The 13,579-nt window shown below is 47.4% G+C and overlaps 1 protein-coding gene across 2 annotated transcripts in view; it reads right to left on the bottom strand.

Moving 5' to 3' along the window:
- Positions 1 to 13,579, bottom strand: part of hcn2b (hyperpolarization activated cyclic nucleotide-gated potassium channel 2b) — a 49,556-nt gene that overhangs the window by 12,957 nt on the left and 23,020 nt on the right. For both annotated transcript variants that reach the window (XM_088621711.1, XM_088621710.1), the window contains 3 exons: positions 10,997 to 11,215; positions 1,288 to 1,434; positions 391 to 631 (listed from right to left, as the gene is read on the bottom strand). In XM_088621711.1, coding sequence (XP_088477837.1) covers positions 391 to 631; positions 1,288 to 1,434; positions 10,997 to 11,215 — 607 coding nt within the window. The remainder of the gene's footprint in view (positions 1 to 390; positions 632 to 1,287; positions 1,435 to 10,996; positions 11,216 to 13,579) is intronic.

Here is a 13,579-nt window from a genome sequence, read left to right as displayed (position 1 = left end):
TATTAGTGTAAATTACAATGCCCAGCTAATTGGGTATTATTAATTGACTGAGGTCTAACAGCATTCGCGTTGGCCTTACTGCCTCACCGCTTCTTGCTGAATGCTGTACTAGCCCCCTATTATTTAAGAGATAAATGGATAGAAAGAACTTAAACAGGAACATGGGTAAAAATAATAGGCACAGGGGAAAGAGAGACCAAAACTCCAGGCCAGGGAAATAACCAGTGCTGAGCAACATAGCCAGTTCTAGCCGTCCTTGAGAAGAAAAGAGGTGGAGCAGCCACCCACACTGACTCCTTCATTCCCCTGCAGAGCTATAATGGGAAAAGCAGGGGACGCCATCTGCACCCCTCGCTGCCGAAGTGTGCGGTGAAGAGCCAAGAGCCGTACCTCCGAAGTAGGAGCCGTCCGAAAGCTTCATGCCCATGTTGCCCTTGGTCAGCACGCTCACCACGCCGTGCTGGATGAAGTACATCTTCTTGCCGATGGTGCCCTCGCGGATGATGTAGTCGCCCGGCTGGAAGACCTCGAAGCGCAGCTTGGTCAGCATGGCCGTGACGAAGTTGGGGTCGGCGTTGGCGAAGAGGGGCATGGACGCCACCAGTTTCCGGCAGTTGAAATTGACAATTTCCTGGGAAGAGAGGAAGGACACGCCCCCCTGAGCCTGCTTCCCTGTGTTTGCTTTGGAAAATCAACTGGCTACCCTCCTCCGCGCTTGCCATCACCAATCCCTAATCAGCTCACCTCACTGCCACTGCCAGCAGAGCCAAACTGTAACTGTTCGCAAATCCCCTGCAACCTCTTTCTCCCCTGCACTTTGTCTCCAATTCGACAGTATCAGAACATGTTTCTGATGCCCGTGTCCCCGCTGCGTATTACAAATAATTCACGTTTTTGTCCAATAGGACTTGCAGTCGCAGGAGAAGGGCTGTAGCATCAATAGCCAGTGGAGCAGAGTCACTGACTCTGGCAGGCATGCACTGAACTTCATGTTTGATATCCTGTGTGATGGATGGTGAACACGGAGATTCGGAGGCCCAGAGATTCTGTGTCAGCGACACAGCCATGGTCTGAACCAGGAACAACCAAGTTGGCATCTTCTCCGCTTTCCAGCAGGAACTGGATCTCCTGCTGGCCCCACAATCCTGTTGCAGATGCAGGGTGTTGTCATAGTCTTTATGCAACACTGTGGGAGGTCCTGGTCAGAGCAATGTAAATCAGAGCTAAGTATAGGCCAAACAGCAGACGTGCTTGTAACCAGCTTAGCCTGGCCAGCTCCTGTCTCACCTCGCGGAGCGGCTCGTTCAGCTCTCCCAGAATGCTCTCCTCATCAAACATCTTGCCCTGGTATCTGTGCTCATAGTAGTCGTGGATCTTCTGCCGGAAGTCCGCGGGCAGCTTGTGGAAGGACATGTACTGCTCCACTTGTTTGTACTGCCAGGGACAGACAGAGAGAGGGAGAGGGGAGGGGGGGAGGAGGAGACATGGGGGGTCAGTCAGGCAGAGATCTGACAGTTTTAACATGCTGTGCGTCCGGGCAGCACCAGAATCCTGCACAGTCTGTTCCAGCCTGAAACAAAACAGATGAGAAAAAAGACTTCTGGTACTACAAATATTGTTGAATAGTAGCGCACTGTCCGTCAAAACATAGAGAATGCATTTTCTGCGTGCAACCCTGCTTCATGTTTAAAGCTTTCTGTGGAAAATACCTCATAGGCACGGAGGGCGATGGTCTGATTCAACCAGCTGTGAGGCTGGTCATGCACAAGAAATGCAGCTTCAGTTACATATACCTCCATTAAAGCCTGAAAGCCACAAAGAGATCTTCAGAGCTGCGTCTCTGAATAGCATCCAGCAGTGTTGTCACTGGTATCCATGGGTAAGCTTCTGCCTGAAGGAACGGGATGATATAAAAAGACGCTCTTTGAAAAAAGAACACTGACCTATTTATGGCCGCTGCTTGAAAAAATAAAAAAGGCGGGTGTGGTAGCATAGCTGTTGTAGCAACGCAGCTAAAACTTTGTCAGCGCCTTCTGTGTTAATCTTCTGTTTCCAGGGCTGCGAGTGCACTGTACCTTGTAAATGTAGCAACACATCAAGTGACAGGCGGTTTAAGGCAGCGCTCTGTTTAAAGAAAGGGAGCAGGCATTGAAATTCAGGGTGACGGCTTTCTGTCAGCTGTGCGGCTGAGCCGCGGGACTGAACGAGGGAGCGTTTCAGCCCCAGGGCAGCGTTCACACTAGGAATAAAAGCTCGTCTGAAAAGGAAGTCAAAGTAAAAACTGAAATAATACTGAAACTTAAAAAAACACTGGCACCCTGCATCTCAGTCTCCAGGCCTCCTGGGTGCCAGCTCTGGGCACCTCCAGACTGACCGAAAGCCTGTTCAAGCATTTAGTTTGTGAAGTATGTAGGGGGGCTGTTTTGATCCATTTTCCACTGTACCCCAGTGCTGGCTGGTGGGCCACCTAGAGAGATTCAGGTTTGCGTGAACACCGGTGGCAATCTTTTTAATACATCAGAAAAAAACAGCAGAAAATCCACAGCGAAGGGCCATCACCGTGCTCCTCAGGTCCTGCATGGATTAAAACCCCCTGAACGCCAGCGAGAGTCCAATCTAACCTCACCTGCATGTCATCAGGACAAAAACCACAGTCCCTGGTGCAACCACACACAGACACTGGGAATTAAACACAGGATCCTGCTTAGCAAAGTGGTTAAACACCAGGGGCACTCATGAGAAAGTGCTCACATGTGGCATTACAGTGTGGTTTGGCAGCAGCTCGTCGTCTGACTGGAAGGCGTTCAGGGGGTGGTCAGGTCAGCCCAGTCCATCACTGGAGTACAGCTCCCCTCTCTTGTGGACATCTTTACAACTCGCTGTCTCAGGAAGGCTGGGAGTATCCCTCAGGATACCAGTCATCCTGGTTTCTCCCTTTTCTCCCCCTGCCCTCTGGTCAGCATTATAGGAGCATAAAGACACGAACTTCCAGATTCAGAGACAGTTTCTGCCCACAAGCTGTCAAGTTACTGAACTCTACCCCCACCACTGACTCACACTGATGTTTTTTAAGTTGTATGTTATTTAATTTGTTGTTGCTGCTGTTCCATGTATATGTTTTTGGCGATTCCTTTAATGTCTTTGTATTGGAGCAGACATGCAAATAAGCATGTCATTGCACTTGTGCATATGACAGTAAACTGAACTGATAAACTGAACAGAACTGCAAAACCAGACCCAATAATTAAATCTTTCCAAACCGAACATAGATCAACCAATGTTTTCAACTGGGAAAAATAATTCTACGATGTGCAGAAAATATTAAACTGATTGAACTATGAATGGTGGTATAAATACCTACATCCAGACTCTTTCTTTGCCTGTGTCTCTGGGCTTCTACCATCTGGCTTCCCTAAAGCAGTTCCTCCACCCCCTGAGCTGCTAATCAAGGGGGTCAGCCCTCAGGGGCAAAATGGGTCCCCTCTTACATGCGAAGTGCTTTTGGATGAAAATAAATGCAGCAAAGAATTATTAGTATTATAATGGACAGGTAATGTAAGCATAAACTCAAAAAAGGTAAGCTACCCAGCTGAGGTGCTGAAGCCGATACCCTGGTTTCGTTCACTGAACAGCTGGATGTGATCCTGGGATCAGTGAGCTACTAACTCCCAAACAGGCTAGATGGGATGAAAATGCCCCCTTCTTGTTTTCTAATAGTTCTTGTGCTCCCATGACAAGTCCTGCTCTACGTTTACAGAATGAAGGGTGCTTTTGAAGCTGCTAAACCACATTTCATATTTTTTCAAGTGTATTGAAATAAGTCGGGCTATTATTATTTTAATAAATAGAAAAATGCATTTTCTTGGCATTATAAAACCAAACATTCCAGAACATCCCATATCATTGCCACACACACACACTTACAGACAAAACACACATCTCCCCACGCGCTAATGGGGGTAAAGATTAGCGAGCTGGGCCATGTATGATACCAGTTCAACCTCCCTGTGACCTTCATCAGTGATTCGAGAAACAATTAAAATAAAACTGCATATTGGACAGATGGATGGATGCATGCATTCTAATTCTGAAGAGCTTAGCTGAATAATTTACAGGCCACATGGGCTGATAATGGTGTTCCTATGAGCTCTCTGCAGAGATCCAGTAATTCTCCCTAATTCTGGAAACCAGTTACATAACCAGACAGATCTGTTCTGTAGGGCAGGGTCCCTGCTATATCCTGTCGGACCAGTGGAGCTGGTGAGCTGTGACTCACCACTGCAGCACAGCACAGGGGCTAGTGGGTTACACCACACAACGCAGGGGCAGAGGTCGTTCTAGGAACTATCCAGAAGGCTCTTGTTGTCGCCAATTTTAACCCCTTCTAACAACAACCAGTTTCCTCCAGCTGGAATTTCCTGCACCTTAACCAGCAGAGCCTCTGCTTTCTTGCTCCGATAGCTGCTTTCCCCAGTTGTGGACCCCCCTGTTCATACAGCCCACTTTACCACGTGCAAACTCGACAGTGACAAATTTTAGCAAGGGAGCTGAATTGCAGCCGCACAAGGAAGTGAGATAAAAACAGCCGTCTAAGGCAGGCTGACACAAAACAGATTTGACAAGTAGGAAGTCAAACGTTCTGTTGCTCACATGCAGAGGGACTGAGCTCGCTGCAGGGATGGGCTGTCTGGGACTGTGAGGCGAAACAAGGAGTCTCGAATGAGCTCTGACCACAGTGCCCTGAGCATCAGGGTTCAGCTCTGCATTGGAGAAGGTTTGTGCCAGTGTGTGGATGGCAGGGGTGTGGGGATCAATATGACTTGCTAAACAAGAAGCTGGCTCCCTTTGCTGCTCTTTAATCTTTTAAGGACTCATCTTAAAGACTCCTGCATGTCAATGACTTGCGAGAAATCACATCAGGAACAGATAAACGTTGCTTCTACAGGCAGGCGAAACAAGGGGTTAACTGGCCCTCAGCTCATTCACTGGTGCTCCTGTACTGAGCTCCCCAGAGACCGAGTGCCAGAGACTAGCCCCTTTCTGCTGCACAGAAAGCAGACTGCCGGGCAGTACTGTCTCAGCCCTCACCCACTATGTTCAGTGCGTCTGACAAGTTCGTAAACAGCACAAGGATGCACACCACACTCCCACTGCACAGCAGGGTGATCCATTTCAGCATCTGTAAGCGTAAATGTTTGCTGACACTAATATTATTGGACATAATAGGTCAACACCACATGCAGAAGCTTCCATATTTGTACATTAGTGGCAGCAGTTGTGCATGGTAGGACAAAAATCTTTTTTTTTTAACTTTGGTGATAGTTTTATCCAAAGCACATTACAGCTGTGCCTGTGTAAAGTATACATTTACCGATGGGCATTTTGCTGGAGCAATCTGAGTGAGGCACCATGCTCAAAGACACTCAGAGGCAGGACCTCACCTACTGGACCAAGTCCAGACCTCTAACCACAACTCCAGAACTCCATGGGACTTCATCTGAGCTCCACATAAACTAGCTTCAAACAGGTGCAAGGCAATCTGGGCTCCGTAACCAAAGTCTTGCTAACATCAGCTCTGCAGGATTCTCACGGCCAGACTGCCCCTACCACGTGGCAGAGTTCCCTGGTCTACATCAGGGTCGTTTTAAACCCAGGAATGAAACTACCGCTGCTTATTCTTGCTGTCAGATTTCAGGCCAGCCCTTGTGATTAAGGACACATCAATCTTTCAAAAAGTGTATTTTCGTCTCCTGCACTCCGAGCAGAGAGATCCGCAACCCATTGTCTCGGTGCTCAGGGATGCTCATTTGCCTTTGAAACTATGCAGATGTATAATTTATTGGCTCATCCTGAACTGGAACCTCCCTTGCTACAGCTCATTACAGTAGAGAGTCGGACATATTTAATACTGTGCATTGCAGATCTCTCAGCATAATAGGGTGACAGGTCCCCTGCTTCACCTAATTGTGAGGCTCTTAGCAGCCAGGAAGACAAAAATGTTCCACCCTTATGAATAACACATTATCCTTGTTATGAATAACACATTTTGTTCTTCTTTTATTTCCTTTCTTGGCGTTATTTGTCATTAAATATCAAATAGGAACTATGGGCCTGAATCATTCCTAATTTCTAGGTACGATGGGAGCTCTCATTCTCTCTTAGCCACCTGCTTTTAAAGATGGAGTACCACGCTGGTGCAATGAGTGGCTAGTTGACCAGTAGGTGGCGATCTTCCAGCAGCACTAGAAATTCCAAACCAACACCCCAGTATGGAGACAGGAGACACTGTGATGTAGGAGGTGCCGTCCTTCAGGTGAGATGTTAAACAGACTAATAAGTCATTAAAAATAAGTCCCAGGCCACCATTTCACCCTGCAACTCACAACTGGCAACCCATTGAAGCCCAGCAGGTGTGAGTCTGGTCAGTACCTGGATGGGAGACCTCCTGGGAAAAACTAAGGTTGCTGCTGGAAGAGGTGTTAGTGGGGCCAGCAGGGGGCGCTCACCCTGCAGTCCATGTGGGTCCTAATGCCCCAGTATAGTGATGGGGACACTATACCGTAAACAGGCGCAGTCAGTCCTGACTCTCTGTGGTCATTAAAAATCCCAGGATGTTTCTCGAAAAGAGTAGGGGTTTTACCCGGCATCCTGGCCAAATGTCCCATTGGCCCTTACCAATCATGGCCTCCTAATAATCCCCATCTCTGAACTGGCTTCATCACTCTGCTCTCCTCCCCACTGAGAGCTGATGTGTGGTGAGCGTTCTGGCGCACTATGGCTGCCGTCACATCATCCAAGTGGGGCTGCACATTGGTGGTGGTGGAGGGGAGTCCCCATTACCTGTAAAGTGCTTTGAGTGGAGTGTCCAGAAAAACGCTATATAAGTGTGAGGAATTATTATTATTATTATTATTATTTATAAGAGTTGGGGTGTTAACCCTGGTGTCCTGGCTAAATTCCACTCATGTCTTGAGCAATCTTGACGTCACACTTCAATAGTGGATGCTGTATGTGTTTTTGGATCCTTTGGGGGAAAAAAAGTGTTACACAAATCCATTTGATTATTATTTACTATGTGATTGTGGAGAATATCACCTTTCCCTGCTGTACTGTAATTAGAGCCCTACCTTCAGACAGCAGCAGATGTGAGATTGAAGTTTAATCAATGTTTAGATGTAAAAAACGACTGAAAGCGCCAGGCTTCAGCACAAGAAGACAGCTAATCCTGAAAGATTAAACTGTTTGACTCTTGGAGAAAACCACTGAAAAGGCCTTACCCTCATGGTTAGTTAAGAATCTAATTTACAGCCACTCGGTTTCTTGCTGCTGCTAAAACTGCTGCCTGGTGCGTCACAGAATGATGCATATGAAGGTCAAGCATTGCAAATCGTCACATGTGTCATTAGGGAACACAGTCCTCTGTCACTGCAGCTGTAGAACTCCAAATAGGGTTAAGAGAGACCATTTACCTTAATTACCTGCTCATCAACCTACTCCGTATAGCCAGTTAATCCAATCCCCTTTAGGAAATAATCTGAATTAATCCTAATCTTAATTGATTGCAATGTGTCAATGTTTTTCGGCACCAAAAAGTTTAAGTGGCCTTTATCACTCAGACCAGGTCAGAACAGGGCATCGCGGTTTTTAGTGATGTTTGTCCCTTTTAAAAATCAACTTCAAAACTAGCAGTATCCGCTAAAAGGGATTAACAGACCCAAATCACTGTGAGTGAAACCTCAGGCTAATGAAAAGAGACACCAAAACCGTAGCTCTTTAGCTCGTCTCATACCCAGTTTGCAGTGATTTTCAACACATTATTCCAAACTGATCTAATCAAATCAGCTTTTTTCTCCAGTACTGTTACACTATCTGATGGTCAGGGTGGGGTTTGCAGATGGTGTGTTGCAGAGTGAAGACCAGCAACCATTTCTCCTCTCCACTACATAACAGAATAGCAGTATTTGAGGGAACTTTCTTACACATTCAAACAGCAGAAGGATTGTTGTAAAACTGAGGGGAGAGTCATTTAAATGTGTTCAAATGGAGTGATGAATTGGAAGGGACGAATACAGATGGAAACACTTTTAGTTCTGACCCGGGTATCGACTCCTTAAAGGTGTGATGATAACAAGTGTGGCCGGGAAGCGATTTGCAATGAGCAGGACTGAAATAAACTTAAAACAGCAAAGGCTATTTTGAAAGAAACCGGCTCTGGTAATCAAGAAGATTCAGGCAGTAGCTGCAGAGCCCTCAAGCTGTCAGACAGGGAACAGCCCCTCTCTGTCCACTGCCAGCTCAACACCATACATGCCAGTGGATGTCTGTGGATGCACAGCACAGAATCTCCATGCTCGGAGGCAGATGTTGAGTTTGGGAAGCAGATACGATTATACCCATCCTTATGACTCCCACCTGCACATTTGGAAAGAGAATATTCCAGCCTGCCCACCACAAGACCTACGTGATGTAGGCATAGGAGTTCTATTTTCATCCATCCATCTTCTAACTCTCTCTCATCCTAGCGTTAATCCCGGATCAGCAGGGTCCGCTTGTCGGCGGAAACACCCTGGGACTTTTAATGACCACAGAGAGTCAGGACCTCGGTTTTACGTCTCATTCGAAAGACGGCGCTCGTTTTACAGTATAGTGTTCCCATCACTATACTGGGGCATTAGGACCCACACGGACCACAGGGTGAGCGCCCCCTGCTGGCCTCACTAACACCTCTTCCAGCAGCAACCTTAGTTTTTCCCAGGAGGTCTCCCCTCCAGGTACTGACCAGGCTCACAACTGCTGGGCTCCAGTGGGGCTGCCAATTGTAAGTTGCAGGGTGACATGGCTGCTGGCCATCCATCTTCTAACTGGTTTATTCAATACGGATCGAGCTGGAGTCTATCCTGGCAAGCAACAGGTGCAGGGCAGGACACAGCCTGGATGGGACACCAGTCCATCGCAGGACACACACACAGACACGCACAAGGCCAAATATCCCATGAGTCACTTAACCTACCAGTACTTTTATTTTACTTTAATCCTACTAATATGCAGTGCTGCAATGTTGCGTTTACTGTATATGAAATAATTGTATTACTATGCCTTGGGCTTTTAGTGTAGTTTTACACAAAAAGCGCAGTGACATCTTTCTGTCTGCGTGGGGAGAAGCAGGCAGTTAGTGAAGGGTGGAGGGGGTGTTGACAGTCTTCAATGTGTTGCAATGTTTTCGAAGAGTAATAGCAAAGGAGCGTACTGAATAAACAGCTACAGCCCTGGAATAAATCAAAGTGATATGTGGGAAGACCAGGGAAGACAAATTGCTGTGGCACTATGGCAGCAAATATTTAACAGTATGATTTAGCAGAAATAACTCTGGCTATACTGTCTCTGCACTGGAAGGCAACAGTGTTTCAAAGCTCTGGCCACAGCTACAACTGGGTGCCTTGGAGAAAGAGCCATGTGATCCCCCTCCCTGTGATCCAACCCTTAGAAGCTGATGAATACATAAACTTCTCTTTCGAGGTGGGTTCATTCACCATTCCGAACATTTGTCAGCACATTTCACTAAAGCTCACTTTAATGAACACTTTTCTCTTACAAAACAAAGATGCATTAAAGATATCATGTAATTAGAGGAACTCTGAAGTAGTTCCAGTTCACAGCAGACATGCCTGGCTGTACAGCACGAGTGACACTGCAGTACAACTTACATAAGAGTACAGCTCAAGACAACTTGATCATTGAAAAGTCAATCCAGGTCATTTTTAATACATTTTTCGCATCGACTTCTGGGATATCTGTTATGGGAGGGCTGCAGGTCTTGAAAGGGTTAATTACAGATGAGTTCAAGTGGTCAGCAGTTGGCAACAACTGTTAGCCCGAACACATCTCAGTTCAAACTAACCGGTCTGAATCCCATCCAGCCCCGTCCTGTGCAGGACGAACTGAATTATTAAAAAGCAATTTTCTTCACTGCACGACTAACGAGAGAGGAGAACAGCAAACGCTCCACTTCAGAAGCTCTCCCAGACACTTTACAAGGAAAACAGTGAGACCCAGAAAAAATGAAGGAAAAACAAGTTGGTTTTAGGTAACTACAGAACTCACAAAACCCAAAATAAAGTTGAGGAAAGGCTGTGCACTCAATGAGGACCAGAATATAGAGGGTATAGCCAGTTTATGTTTGATATTGGAAACTAAATTTCCCAAGGTAGGCTACAGCTATGTATGTGTTTTGCACAAATTCTAAATAATATGGATCCAGCCTGGGGCACCAGATGATCCTTTTGTTAAAGGAGCAGTCATTGCTACTCCCAAAATCTCTTTATTCACAGGGCTGTAGTAGAAGCATTTTCCTACTTTCTACTTACGCCAGCAGCCATATCAACTCACAACTGGCAGCCCCACTGGAGCCCAGCAGGTGTGAGCCTGGTCAGTACCTGGATGGGAGACTCCTGGGAAAGCTGAGGCTGTTGCTAGAAGAGGTGTTTGAGGGGCCAGCAGGGGGCGCTCATCCTGCAGTTTATGTGGGTTCTGAGGTCCTGACTCTCTGTGGTCATTAAAATCCCAGGGTGTTTTCCCAAAAAGAGTAGGGGTGTTACCCCAGTGTCCTGGCCAAATTTCCCCCTGGCCTTTACCAATCATGGCCTCCTAATAATCCCCATCTCTGAACTGGCTTCATCACTCTGCTCTCCTCCCCACTGAGAGCTGGTGTGTGGGGAGCGGACTGGTGCATCATCCAGGTGGGGCTGCATACTGGCGGGTGTGGAGGGGATCCCCATTAGCTGTACAGCGCTTTGAGTGGAGGGTCCAGAACAGCACTATAGAAGTGTGAGGAATTATTATTATTACTTTTTTCCACAGGGATAAACACCAACTCCCCCTTTTATAAGGGAGAGCCGAGCCAAACAGCCGAGGAAACAAAGACTATGAGGACCCCACCTGACACAGTACTCCCAAACCCACACCGATGAAGAACGAGAGGCCTGGCCCTGCCACCTACCTTCTCCTGGTACTGGCGCCGCGAGGAGTCGAGCGACTGGATGAGCGCGGTGGCGTGGCCGATGAACATGGCGTAGCAGGTGGCGCCCACGATCATGCTCAGCATGGTGAGCCAGATATCCGACATGCTCTCTGGGGCCTGGCGCCCATATCCAATACACAGCATGTGACTCATGGCCTTGAAGAGGGCGAAGGAGTACAGCTCACTCCACGTGTTGTTCTGGGGAGAGAGGACAGGGAACAGGGCGCCTTAAACCACGCAGACCCAGACTCTTCCTCCATTAGCCTTGAGGAGAGACATGATTCACAGAGGCTTGGTAATGGCTAATGGCCGCCACAGGAACACCCCCTGAATGTGGCTGACTCTTCCTCAGAGTTCTGATCACGGTCTGGTAACTAACGATCTCTGACCCTAAAATTCTCACCAATACTATTTGAGGCTTTTTTGTGCTCACCTTGAAAAAACAAAATATAAGATCAAACTGATCTGGCAAATGAACTGGCTGGTCGGGTTGTGGTGGGGTGGGGTGGTGAGGTCGTTATTTGGGTGAGTTGGATTGGCTGGTTGGTGGGGTGGTCGGGTGTTTAGTTGGATAGTGGGGTGATTGCTTGGGTGTTGGGATGGTTAGTTGGGTTGGTTGGTTGGGTGGAGGGCTGGTGGGGTGGTTGCGTGGTTGTTTGGGTGGTGGGGTGGTTGGTAGGATTGTGGGGTGGTAGGGTGGTTGGTTGGTTGATGGGGTGACTGGTTGGTCGGGTGGTGAGTTGGGTTGGTTGGTTGCGTGGAGCAGTGGTTGGGTGGCAGGATGGTTGGTTGGTTGGGTGGGTGGAAGGTGGTTAGTTCAGGTGGTTGGTTTGGTGGTGGGGTGGTTAGTTGGGTGGTGGGATGGTTAGTTGGCTTGGTTGGTTGATGGGGTGACTGGTTGGTCGGGTGGTGAGTTGGGTTGGTTGGTTGGTTGTGTGGAGCAGTGGTTGGGAGGCTGGATGGTTGGTTGGGTGGGTGGTTGGTTGATTAGTTGGGTGGTGGGGTGGTTAGTTGTGTTGGTTGGTTGGGTGGGTGGTGGGGTGGTTAGTTGGGTTGGTTGGGTGGGTGATGGGGTGGTTAGTTGCGTTGGGTGGGTGGTGGAATATCCTGGTTAGTTGTGTTGGTTGGTTGGGTGGGTGGTGGGGTGGTTAGTTGGGTTGGTTGGGTGGGTGGTGGGGTGGTTAGTTGCATTGGTTGGGTGGGTGATACAGTTTTTTGCCTGCTGATATGCAAATGCTAAAAAGCTATGACAGCCCTCCCTGAAGGTGGAAGAGCAGTCAAGAGGGAAAGGCTTAAAAACAACTGCAAAACAAAGGTTTTGTGAGGAACAGACGAGCTGGGGAAGGATCTGCACAACAGCGGAGGTGTCAGCTCTGAGCCGAGCCAGCGTCCTGGCTTGGCCCTGCCAGTTTTGAGAAGCCGGTGCCTGAGGCATCTATTAGTGGAGATTCTCGACCTCCTGTCATCCCAAACAGAAGGCAGGGCTTGTGGGGAAAAGGTGGGGGTGGGGGCTGGCAGTAGGCTCTTTCACTGCAATAAAAATTGGAAACAAACATAAAAACAGAGCTGCCCTTCTGCCTGTCAGTGTAGGAAACCAGGATCATGTCAGTCAAATCACACCACAAGAAACAACATACAAAAGTAAAGCGTTTTTTCTGCCTTTCCTTTCACCTCATCTCTGGAGCTTTTTGGGAAACAAAGGTTAGCCAGTACTGGAATATCCTGGTCATAATCTATTCTCTAATTTTGTCTAAAAAAAATCTGTCATTGATCACTGCAGAGCACGGCATTCAAAGTACAGGTGTACAAATAGATTGAACAAAACATGATAAGAATAAAACAAAACAAAACATGATAAGCTGCACAAATATTAGCGATTTAACTCGCCATAATAAAAGCAACAGTTGTTCCTGGCTCTGTAATACACAGTTGTCCCGGCTTATCAGAAATTACAATAGTCATCCAGGCTCTGCCCTGTTGTGCTGCTTGACTGTTTTGTGTGTGTAGCAGCGATGTACATTCTTAATCTCAAGGTAAAGACTCAAACATCCTCTCTAGTCTGTTGGCATTGAACTCAGCAGGAACAATGCTGTATCTGTGCTGCGGCATTTTTCAGCAGCACCGGATCTGTCAAATCACACCTGGAGCTCGTTTATTTTAATGCACCTGGGAATAGGCAGGCTTTGACTTTGTCAACAGGTGTTGTAGAGTGATTTAAAAACCCGAAGAGGGGCTTTGATCACTGCAAAAATGATTATGAACCTTAGGTTCTGCAACAGAGGGAGCTCATGTTAAATTAGGGGATTTCATCTGCTGGAACACAATGGTGTTTTTGACCCATTTTGTTCTATTTGCAAAGGCTTAAAAAGGGAAGGTATTCATCCATCTTAACAATAAGACAACTGCAACGCTTGGCCATCAAGGAGCCTGCAGAACTGGGGTACCATTATAACAGGTGTTCAATCAACCCATTTATCAGGCTTCACCACAGTGTCCTGCCCTACTGAGTCCGGGGCTCAGAGTGCCTTGTCCCATCATGGTTTTAACTATCCGTATTCTTAG

This window comes from Lepisosteus platostomus, chromosome 27 (assembly GCF_059453375.1).
Source record: "Lepisosteus platostomus isolate fLepPlt1 chromosome 27, fLepPlt1.hap1, whole genome shotgun sequence".
NCBI lineage: Eukaryota > Metazoa > Chordata > Actinopteri > Semionotiformes > Lepisosteidae > Lepisosteus > Lepisosteus platostomus.
The sequence above is the reverse complement of the archived record's forward strand: the minus strand, read 5'-3'. Positions and strand labels throughout refer to the sequence as shown.